This window comes from Epargyreus clarus, unplaced genomic scaffold, assembly GCF_041222505.1.
Source record: "Epargyreus clarus isolate Ecla_fem2 unplaced genomic scaffold, WU_Ecla_fem_2.2 ptg000015l, whole genome shotgun sequence".
Lineage (NCBI taxonomy): Eukaryota > Metazoa > Arthropoda > Insecta > Lepidoptera > Hesperiidae > Epargyreus > Epargyreus clarus.
Window position 1 is genome coordinate 3,507,293 of NW_027332223.1, and position 11,559 is coordinate 3,518,851.

The window sequence follows — 11,559 nt, forward strand, 5'->3', positions numbered from 1 at the left end:
CTTATGATAGCCTAGTACTTCAATAAGTTAATTGAGAATGTTAGTTAATCTTCAGCGCAACCAATAGATATTCTCAAAGAAGTCCTAAGTATTTATAAATTAAAACAATAATATAATGCAGTGAAACTTCTTTTTATACATTACTGTATATAATCCTAATATAAACAGAATCATATACATACATATTTCGTTAGGGATAATAAATTAAAATATACCAATTCATTTGTATGAAAAATTTATTTCATGATTTAACTAACAATCTATTATTACTATTATATTGTTTATACTTCAAAAATGAATTATAAATATATAACTTGAACATAATAAGTCATCCTTGATTTAATTTTCTTCACCTTGTCCCTTAGTTCAGATTTATAAACATTATAACATAGTTGCAATTGACGTAAGAGGTGATAGTAAGATGCTGGGGATCATAAAACATAGGTCACACACAGCTAAAGAAAACACTAGCTAAGTTGTTTTGACATATTATATTTTATTAAATAATGTAACTGCTATAATGTACACTGTGCACTGCCGTAGATCTATTATCTATTTACTCTTTTTATAGAAAAAAAAATGATATAAAATTATTTTAACATTTGATTAAAAGGAATCTGAATTGGAAGTTAAATCCCAACCGTTACCGTGTTTAATAAATTAAACAATCTTTTTACAAAACATATTCGATCTTTAATTATGTTACGATTAACATTTCAACAACAATATATCAATGTTACATTGTAAACTACACGTTTTATTTATAAACAGCACATGATTTTAGTAAAACGTCGGCATAATCTTATATAGTGCACATATCACAAACGAACGCTTCCTAGCGGTTGTGGGCTGGAATATTGCTACAATTCATGCCAAACTTTATGACTATTTCGGTCTATTCTGTAACCATTGTTTCACTTCAGCCAGGTACTTTTTCCTTAACATTTATTATTATTATCACTTGTAAAGTAGTCATTGTTATCTATGGATATTTATGTTACCTATAAATCCACTTCAAACTCAATTTGTGTTTCACTTCATGTTTATTATAAGTACAATGAAGTCTCAATTGGATCGTCTAGTCTAGCCACGATACTCCGACAATGAGCTACCTGCGTATAATAAAATTCCAAGATTAGAGCGAAAGGCATAGATTAGTAAAGATTACTCACCCTTAACAAGAAAAAGTTTTGACAATTGAAATTGTCACTGTCATCTATTTTCGTGTTTGAAAAATATTTAAAAAATGTAGTTTTTAGATTATTTACGAATGAAACGATATTCCTCCGCACTTTTTCTTCGATTTCGTGTACACTTATCTATGCCTGCGTAAAATAAAATCCCAAGATTAGACCGAAAGAAAGGTCATAAAGTTTAGCAAGGTCTACATTATGTAGTTAGTAGAGGCGTTCCGCCTTGCTGGGCCCATGCGCCGCGGCGTACTCGGCCATGCGGCGCTCCAGCTCGGGCCGGAAGTGGCGGATGAGGCCCTGCACCGGCCACGCTGCACCATCACCTAAAGCGCAGATCGTGTGACCTGGGGAAGATATTTACCACTTGATTATCGCGCCAACTAAGATGGGACTTCATACCCACCGGTCTTTCATGCCGCGTCTGCGTTTGCATTATGTGGGTAGGAATTATTCGGGTCTCGCGAGTACCCTCTTTGCCCGGGCCAAAGATTAGTAAAGATTACTCACTCCTAACAAGAAAATGTAACCAGTTTTGACAATTGAAATTGTCACTGTCATCTATTTTCGTGATTGAAAAATATTTAAAAAATGTTGTATGTAGTTAGTAAGAAATATGCTTTTTTAATTATCTATAAAAAGGCCTTATTTAATTGACACCTCTCCTTTTTTATATATAATATAGGGTTAGCAGACGAGCATGAAGTCCACCTGATGGTAAGTGGTTACTGCCAGCCATACCACAGATAAGATTAGTTATCTTCTTGAGGTCGGTCACTAATGCGCCGCTATCCCTGAGGACTAAGCTGGAATGTCCGGGAAAAGTATGTTTCTCTTATCACACCCTTCACACCAGAACACAGCAACGCTTGATACTACTGTTAAAAGGCAGAAATACGAGTAGGTGTGGCGGTGGTACCGCCGGAGTCGAAACACAAAGGGTTCTACCACCTTTAAACAAGTTAGATAATTACCTTCAATTTGTTTTGAAATCTCCCACAGCATGTCTATTTCCTTTGGCGATGCATTGCCATCTACGAATCTGTAAATAATCAAATAAAAAAAGTTTTATTACAAAAAAGAAAGTATTTAATTTTGGAAACTACTGAGCAATTATAAATGAAACTAAATTCAACACTGAACACCTAAATTATTAAATGTAGGTATGTATGTTAAAGATTCATTCATTTCAATAATAAATAATTAACTCAAACTATTAGATAATTCATAAAACAAATCAACCTCAAATAATCGAAACACATTTGTTCATACAATTGTTATAAGACAGAAATAGGTATGATCTTGTTATCATACTTTTGAACCACAAATAATTACTCAGTTTATTAAAAGTGACGGGATGTCATAGAAATTATCGGGATATCGCTATTTATAAAATGTGAATTTTTACCACTACCCTTTCTTAAAATATATCGATTAATCTGATATTGTATCGGAACTTTACGTATATAATGAGGGTAAAAGTAGAATGCCGACACTTCTGTGGAATACTTTGGATAGATGTTACTCTGCCCAAATGAACAGTGGTATATATTATAAAGTGATTAGAATAGTAATATACACCGTTAATAGTGAATAAGAAAATAGAGTCCGCGCCAAACTTCTAGTCCGCTCTGAATATATAAACGAGTCGCGTCGCAACAGTAAATTGTAGATATTAGCGGGGCGAAGACAGCGCGGGACCCACCGGCTGCGGCCGGTACATAGCTGCCCTTACTGTTGCTACGGAGTATATGCTTGTAGTTATTGTGTTTGACCGCATTGGCTCGCCTACACTTGCGCGCAACAACTTCAGAGCGGACTTGAAGTTTGGCGCCGACTATACCAATATTTTAATGGCCGTGCTAACCGCTTTTGCAATGTACCAATATATAGTCCACACAAAAGTGCTAGTCCGCTCTGAGAGGAGACCCGTGTCCAGCAGTGGGACAATAATGGGTCGATGTTGACGATATACCTGTAAATAATCTTATTCATCCAGCTGACACCCTCGCGGCAGGGGGTGCACTGTCCGCACGACTCGTGCTTGTAGAACATGATGAGGCGCGCGATGGCCTTCACGATGTCGGTGGAGCGGTCCATCACGATGATGGCGGCGGTGCCCAGCGACGTCTGCGCTGCCACCAGGCCGTCGAAGTCCATCAGCACCGTCTCGCAAACGCTGCGGGGTTTGAATATTCGTGTTAGTAGAGGATTCCAGTATAGGGATATCAAACTATAAATTTTGGAATGTTTATCACTACATTGTTAAATCACATTTAGTTATTGAAATCTATAAATAAAAGAAAAGCAATTCAAAAAATTTTATAAATAAATGCGTTTTTTCTCTAGTAGAAAGAACTCAGTTCATCTTTTGTAACCATCTCCCATAGATTAGTAAAGATACTTCGCTGCCTTGAAATTGAATGAAGCCACAAACGGCTTATTAGTAAGTTCTTTTTTTTTATATCTTGACAAATAAAAACATTTTTACAAAATTTACGAATAAATAACTAATACTGCATAATTTACATAATAAATAAATATTTATTTCAAATATTTTAGGGACATTTTAGCACGGAGACGTGGCAAAACTTTTTTGGCAACTATTTCAATTCTCAAAACTGGGTACATTTTCTTATTAGGAGTGAGTAATAGGAGTGAGTAATAATCTTTACTAATCTAAGCCATCTCTATTAAACACTGCCACGCAACCTTAACAACACTTACTCCTTAGGAATAAGCGGTGTGGATGATCCACCGGGGATAATAGCGAGCAGGTTATCCCAGCCGCCAGTAACACCGCCAGCATGTCTCTCGATCAGCTCCTTCAGGGGTATGCTCATTTCCTCCTCCACAGTGCAGGGCGTGTTCACGTGGCCGGAGATGTTGAACAGCTTCGTGCCGGAGTTACGCGGGCGGCCGAACGACGCGAACCACTTGCCGCCGCGACGGCAGATTGTCTGCAACGAGATTGCAATATTACTTATTGTCAGGATTTAGTACTTGGGTATGACAACAATAATTTACATATTTATACTAAAAAATGGATTTTGGGTCTCCTTCCTAAAAAGATAGTAAGCCAAATCCGTGTTAAAAAAAAAAAGTCAAACGGAATCAACCTTTTTTACCACGCTTTTATTAGCTTGGGTTGTGTCTATGTATGTATGTAATGGAATCTTTGAACTCTGTTTAAACCCACTTTTAACAGTCCGATTAATTTAAAATTTTGAACAATTATCAGAACCGATGTCAATACACGATTTTAATAATTTTATCCTATTCTCGTCATCAGGATCGTCAGGAATCAGGGTTAACGATTTTCCTTGTGCGATTTTACCGTGGTTTTTACTTTTTAAACTATAATTATTATTTCGAAAAAGAAATATATTAGTATGTAATTACATTTTTTTTACATTCCTCTTAATATAACCTCATATTGTGACAACTTCAAGAAGGTACAAATTGAAAAATTTTCATCTTTGGCAAGCAAAACAATAGACAAAAATAGATCAATTATTTATAAAGATCTTAAATAAACAAGATAAACATACCGGCGCAACAGCAATCGTCTCAACATTGTTAACAGTGGTCGGACAGCCAAACAGACCGACATCAGCGGGGAAGGGGGGCTTCAGGCGCGGCTTGCCCTGCTTGCCCTCAATGGACTCTATGAGCGCGGTCTCCTCGCCACAGATATACGCTCCTGCGCCGCGGTGAACAAACACGTCGAAGTCGTACCCTGAACCGCAGGCGTTCTTGCCGATCAGACCTGCTTGGTATGCCTGCAAGATTAAAAATAAATGATAGTAGAATTTGTGGATGGATGGGAGCAACAACTTAAAATGGATTCTTTTGTTTTAACATAGATTAGTAGAGATTGCTCACTCCTAAAAAAAAAGTAAGCAGTTTTGACAATTGAAATTGTCACTGTCATCTGTTTTCGTGTTTATAAATATATAAAAAAAATGTAATTTTTAGATCGTTTACGAATGAAACGATATTTCTCCGCACTTTTACTTCGATTTCGTATTTTTGCACCACTTAACTACGCATGTCGGCATTGTTCCGCGTAAATTACACCATGACAGCCATCAAATGGCTGACAGAATTGTCAGCCGTTTAAGCCATTTAATGGCTTCCTTTAATTACAAGGTGAGATATCTATACTTAACTATGTCTGCAAGTTAAAGGTTTGAAATAAAAGGTAGAATAATTTATGGATGGACAGGAGCACCAACAACTTAAAACAGCTTCTTTCGTTTTAAGCAAAAAGTGATAACTAGAATAATTTATGATTCAATGAGCATCACCGTAAATTTTATTTTATTACAGCGCTATAAGCTACTATATGTGGTCTGGTTTATAGTGGATTTATATAGTAGAGAGTTTCATCTTATTTGATACTAAATTAAATAACAACCTATAACTGTTCTACCATTGGGCCCTTAGGCACTGGCTTTCAGAATATTTGGTAATGAATACCTGTTTCTATTTCAATTACATTAAACACTGTAATTGCTGACAAGATTCTTCATACACCATCAAAGTAGCACACCAGGCTCGACCTGATAGTACTGATTCAAAAAATAGAGTTTACTTAGTCAACTCATATCTTAGGACTGCAATCCATCTAAGTTTTGTAGGATTTGTCTTAGTTCAAAATGTATTTGAAGGAATTCTACAGCAGATTTTATAAAGCATAAGTGTATAACTCCTTTGAATTACATAATAAGCAGTGAATTAAAATAAAATGAACACAATGGAATAAAAAATTCTCAAGTTTTTGCTACACATCAACAAATAATGCTTACCTTAGTCAAAACCAACATTAATTACATATCACAAATATATACATTAAATAACACCTCTCACCTCAGCAATAGCAACCTGAAGATTGCTGGCCTCATTGTAAAACTCTCCTCTGATGTAGATATAGGCAGCTTGGGCACCCATCGCCTTGCCGGCTATCAGGCACCCCTCAACCAGCTTGTGGGGGTCATGTCGCATGATCTCCCGATCCTTGCAGGTACCAGGTTCACCCTCGTCAGCGTTCACAACCAGGTACTTGGGGCGGCCGTCGGATGGCTTGTTCATGAATGACCACTTCATGCCTGTGGGGAAACCGGCACCCCCTCGCCCACGGAGACCGGATGTCTTCAGTTCATCTGCACATTGATACGTAAATATGATAAGTAATAAACGAATAAATTGAAACAACTTTTTATGATCATAAAATTTTTTAGAGTATAATAGACTTGATAAATATATGTAGGTATTTTAGAAGTGTGTGAAAATGCTAAAAATATTTAAATCATGTATTGTACTTTCATAAAAGCCATATTATTAACATTAAACTTAACAACAACTAAAACAAAATAAAAATATTATGAATTATATTGATTTTGAGTATTTCATTTATACTGATTTTGTTATATATAACAATTCTATTTTTAAAATCTTAATGTATTTAGTCAATACCTGTACTTCACACCGATATAAATAATACATTCTACTATGCAAGAGAAACATTTCACAACATGATGCAAATTATACTTTGATAACACAGAAGATAATTCATAATGGTTGTGATGAAAATCATCCTATACACCAAACTTGCCACTTACAAGGACATTATGGATCTAAATTGAATTAAATATTTCACAACAACAATGCACTCGAATTTCTTATTTCTGCTACAAATACTACTAATAAGGAGTATGTAAAAGAAAATATAACAGCCATATAACTTACTGACGATCCAATCGGTCCCTTTCAGCATAATTTCCTTAGTTTTGTACCAGTCGCCTCGCCTCAAGGCTCCCTTCAGCCTCCAGTCGTGCCGCCCGTACAGGTTCGTGAACACACGGTCCTGGTCCGCCAGCGGCCCGAACTTGGTCTTCGTGCTCTGCGTCTGCTGGAACCGCACCGACCCATTGTTGATGATGGACAACGGGCCGATGATACCTGGCGACGTCAAAATTATGTAAGAAAATTATGAACACTGCGCATTATCCACTTTGTAAATAAAATTATCATAATTTTGAATCCACAGCATAAACAACACACAAGAGAGTTCGAGCACACTTCTTTTATAGCTATAAACCTATAAATTAATTACCCAAGTTTGATTTCACCCCTTGAACAACCCTCACCAACGCACCAGCCATTTTTCTAATTGTCAATGTCAAAATTGTCAATTACTAAGTCTGAGACAGGCCAACAGAATGAACAATGCTGCCATCTAAAAGATAATAGAATACATATACACAAAATTTCACAGATAAATAACTAATATTAGATAAATTTTATAACATCATCACATGGCATCATCATTTATAACATCATTACAAGACGTGTTCCTTATTATAAGTATGAGTTTCATTCGAATACACAATCAATTGAATCGCGCCGATACAGTCGTACGCATTACAATTTTTTATTATAATAACAATCACAGTTACAAAAATAAATGCACTCTTATATCGCAGAAAGAGTTTATATCAAAGAGTATAGTAACTTATATAGGTTTATATCGCAGAGAGCTCACCAGAAAGCCATTCGTGGTAACCTCGAGGCTCGAGGTACAGATTGATAAGGTATATGCGGCTTTCTGGTGCTTACGTATGAGCTTCCAATATGTTCCTAATGTTTATCATTTGCAACTACAGACCCTTGGATTAAAAGTTTAGTTTATTTCGCAACGATCTACTACTGCTTACAAACTTGCACAAACCAATTAAAACGCTCTATCCACATATGTGGCAGTTTGGCAAACGTGCTGACGCGGTAGTATTAGACTATCACTAACAATAATTAATTTATTTCACAGTCACCTTGTGTTTTTTAATGAAATATCAGTTTAAAGCTTAAATAATTTTATTGTTAAAGAAAAGTTAAATTTTAATTACGAAAGTCAAAAAAGAATGAACCAGAGTTTGTCCCCAAAATCCATTTGTAAAAAAAAATTCGGCGAGTTACTGACAGTTCGGAGTAGTTCGGACTGACTTTTCGGATTTGACATTTTGACATATTTGACGCCATTTGACGGTCACAATTTATAAGACGAAATTCAAAAATAAACTTTGTTTTAGTATAAAGTTATTAAACTGTGGAGATAAATACCTTTTAAACATTACTCTTACATACATATTTTTCACTAATACTATTCATAATAGGTGTACGGTATCTATACATTGCATGTGTCCTTAATTTATTAGATCTGTTCAAGATTTTTGTGCTAGTGTTATCTTTTAACCTTTGATTTGTGTAATAAACTAAGAAATGGCACCGGTAATACCAGCAGTGAGCCGGCTATCGAGCAGAATAATTAGGATTCTTGGTTGTAATCCTGGTCCTATGACTTTGCAAGGAACTAACACATATTTAATAGGAACGGGTAAAAAGTAAGTACCAAGTATTTGAAAACGACAAACAATCATTAATTACTCGCATAATTACAATGTGTGTAGCCATAAAGAATAGCAATAAAGAAATAGAATGTCTTTTAATTTGGTTTTAATGGCTTTTTCTGCGATATTTTATACAAATATAGATTTGACTATATGCATTGCCGTGTATTTATGATGTGTTTTAGTTACAATCTCATTTCTCTCTTTCTTTCTGAGGATGCTGATAGAAGCAGTTTCGGGATGCATTCCTGTATTTTTTACATCAATTCTTATAGGACCTATTCATATGCTGTTGTCAGCAACATTCGCAGCCAATAATAGATACTACAACCATATCTCGGATCCCAGAATCCCTTTCTAGGGAAGAGTGATATCTTATATTGAATATTAAACAGTTTCCAAGCTCTTCCTTGCTCTGTGGTTAGACTATTATGAGGAGTGTTATCTTTAGGAGTTATTTATCTCTCAAGTGTAAAAAAACTTATGGTACTACTTTTCAAAGATTCTGAAGATACCATAGTATTTAATATACATAGGCTAACATAAGATAGAACTTTTATCTGTTGTTCCAGACGAATTCTCCTAGATGCGGGTGACAAAGATGTAAAGGACTATCAAAAGCACTTGTCCGAAGTTGTGCAGTCAGAGCAAGTGGATATAGAGCATATTGTGGTCACACATTGGCATCATGACCACATTGGTGGAGTAGAGGACTTATTTGGCACTATTGCAAGTAAGATTTCTCACTAATATCTACAATTATATAAATAAAACTAGTCATTATGAATTCTTAATGCTATTTTCTCAGCTTATATGCCAAAATTTTCAAAGATAACTATTTTTCTAACAATATTTTTCTAACAAAGCTAATCTTGAACATGGTTAAACCATTTTAAAAATCTTGAATGTGAAGATATAAGAGATAATGTCACGAGCTACTTTTTAAGTTTTAGTTAATAGTTACATGATTATTAATATTTAGTAATGTGTAAATTTATTCTAATTAACTTAATAATATACTAATTTATAGAACAACCAAAAGTGTGGAAACATAAACGGTCAGCTGATGATACACAAGATGATCCACCACCATTCCCCCTTAACTGGTTGTCAGACGGCCAAGAGATCAAAGTGGAGGGTGCTACTGTTAAAATCCATCACACTCCCGGTCACACAACCGACCATGTGGTATTAACATTACTAGAAGAGAACATACTATTTAGTGGTGACTGTATCCTAGGAGAGGGTACTGCGGTGTTCGAAGACCTTTATACATACATGAACAGTCTCCAAAAGATATTGGATATGAAACCAGGTGTTATTTATCCAGGGCATGGTAATGTAGTTGAGGTAAAGTTCCAAAATTTATTTTTATTGTTACTTTTCACACTTGTAATATAATAGTTTAATGCCATGATTACAATTACAAAGACACATAATCATGGAACTGTCATCTACATTCAGCATTTTGATGTTTAACTGGCTAATCAAATGATCCAAATAAGATAACCACTCTGCGTCACAGTTTATAACCGCTATTAACATTTGCAGTAACATAAGACTTCATTGTAACCACAGATTGTAAAATTGAAATTATTTTCAGAATCCCAATCAGAAGATAGCATTCTACATAGCCCACAGAAATCAAAGAGAGGAACAGATACTTGAGGCACTTAAAAGCAATCCAGAGAAGGAACTCTCAGAAATGGACTTAGTCAAGATTATTTACACAGACACACCAGAACATTTGTGGCCAGCTGCTGCATACAATGTTAACCATCATTTAATAAAACTCACCAAGGAGAGTAAAGTAAAATGTGTTGCAGTTGACGGTGAGAACAGATGGCAGTACCTTTCCCCTTCAAAAAGTAATTTGTAAAAGAAAACAGAGTATTTGTGGTTATAATGTAGTTATATGACATTCAATAATGTTGTATATCAGGCAGGGTGTAAATATTAGTTCTTTTTATAAGGAATGTTGGGAAGTTAAAATTTTATGCAAATATATTTTGAAGGTAAATGCACTTATCTTTTGATTTTTTACAATCTTGGATTACTTAGAGAATTATGAAATGTCATGTGTTGAAAGCGGTTTTGGCTTGTAATAGAGTGACCAAACGACTTTCCTTCTTTAGGACACAGTAGTCAACCTTCCCTCAAATGTGGTAGCTCGAGCTCCCATACTTGTTTTATGTTCTGTCTAAATAGTTAAATATAAAGGCTGTTCAGCCACATTTAAATTGTGATATTTTAATGGGAAAATGTTTGATAGAGAACTACATCAGATATACTGTTTTGTTTATACTACAGAAAGTTTTCAGTTGAAGTCTGAGTTTAAGCACTGTAAAAAATATTTGATTTGTACAGTATATTATTTTGTTAATTGTTAAAATATTATATTGTTTATATATTTTATGAAAGTTTTATTACGTGCAATATTCATGTAACTTGTTTCGTAAACTGGACATCATGATCCAAGGTGTCATGCTTAGAACTATAAGCCATTAATAGTCTGCTATACTGTTTCTACACAACACTGTGAAGCTAAGTAAGGTATTATTAGCAAAATTTACAATCTGCGCAGTTTCAGCACATATTCTAATAAGATGTGCGATTTAGGTTTTTTTTTAATACAGATGTAGCAAACGAGTATGCAGTTATCTGATAATCTTGGGCGTAATAGTTCGCAACTGGGATCGCTCAATCTAGTTCGCGGCTCCTAAACGAATTCGTTCGCTCTTTTAGTTCGTCTGCTCCCAACTGTTCGGTAAACAGTGAAGAAACAGTGAACTGAAGCACAGATGAACTAAAAAAGCGAAAGATCTGCCATTTTTTTAAATCAATTTGTAGATTTGAATTTTGTAGATTATGTGACAAGGAATGCATGTATTAAAATGTTTGAGCTCTAAAATCAGGATAAATGTATTGATTCATATAATTTATTCATAAAATTTGGCGAC

At 35.0% G+C, this 11,559-nt stretch overlaps 2 protein-coding genes across 2 annotated transcripts; one reads left to right on the forward strand and one right to left on the reverse strand.

Moving 5' to 3' along the window:
• Window positions 1–218: 218 nt before the first annotated feature.
• Window positions 219–7,431, reverse strand: ND-51 (NADH dehydrogenase (ubiquinone) 51 kDa subunit). Its single transcript, XM_073080670.1, has 8 exons — window positions 7,309–7,431; window positions 6,942–7,154; window positions 6,063–6,355; window positions 4,742–4,972; window positions 3,918–4,150; window positions 3,166–3,369; window positions 2,165–2,232; window positions 219–1,537 (listed from the first exon to the last, which is right to left on the reverse strand). The coding sequence occupies exons 1-8, from the start codon at window positions 7,355–7,357 to the stop codon at window positions 1,398–1,400; spliced, it is 1,431 nt and encodes a 476-aa protein (XP_072936771.1). The 5' UTR covers window positions 7,358–7,431; the 3' UTR covers window positions 219–1,397.
• An 804-nt stretch (window positions 7,432–8,235) lies between these two features.
• Window positions 8,236–10,623, forward strand: LOC140747994 (beta-lactamase-like protein 2 homolog). Its single transcript, XM_073080672.1, has 4 exons — window positions 8,236–8,593; window positions 9,172–9,332; window positions 9,630–9,949; window positions 10,203–10,623. Exons 1-4 carry the CDS (start codon window positions 8,472–8,474, stop codon window positions 10,476–10,478), a joined length of 879 nt encoding a protein of 292 aa, XP_072936773.1. The 5' UTR covers window positions 8,236–8,471; the 3' UTR covers window positions 10,479–10,623.
• Window positions 10,624–11,559: the final 936 nt, after the last annotated feature.

Excerpts from the sequence above, each read along its gene's own strand:
- LOC140747994 (XM_073080672.1), top strand. The coding sequence starts at position 8,472 with ATGGCACCGGTAATACCAGCAGTGAGCCGGCTATCGAGCAGAATAATT. Across the intron at positions 9,333-9,629 it reads CTTATTTGGCACTATTGCAA|AACAACCAAAAGTGTGGAAA; the intron begins GTAAGATTTCTC and ends ACTAATTTATAG. Across the intron at positions 9,950-10,202 it reads GGCATGGTAATGTAGTTGAG|AATCCCAATCAGAAGATAGC; the intron begins GTAAAGTTCCAA and ends AATTATTTTCAG.
- ND-51 (XM_073080670.1), bottom strand. The coding sequence starts at position 7,357 with ATGGCTGGTGCGTTGGTGAGGGTTGTTCAAGGGGTGAAATCAAACTTG. Across the intron at positions 4,151-4,741 it reads AGACGATTGCTGTTGCGCCG|ACAATCTGCCGTCGCGGCGG; the intron begins GTATGTTTATCT and ends ATCTCGTTGCAG. Across the intron at positions 1,538-2,164 it reads GATTTCAAAACAAATTGAAG|GTCACACGATCTGCGCTTTA; the intron begins GTAATTATCTAA and ends TATCTTCCCCAG.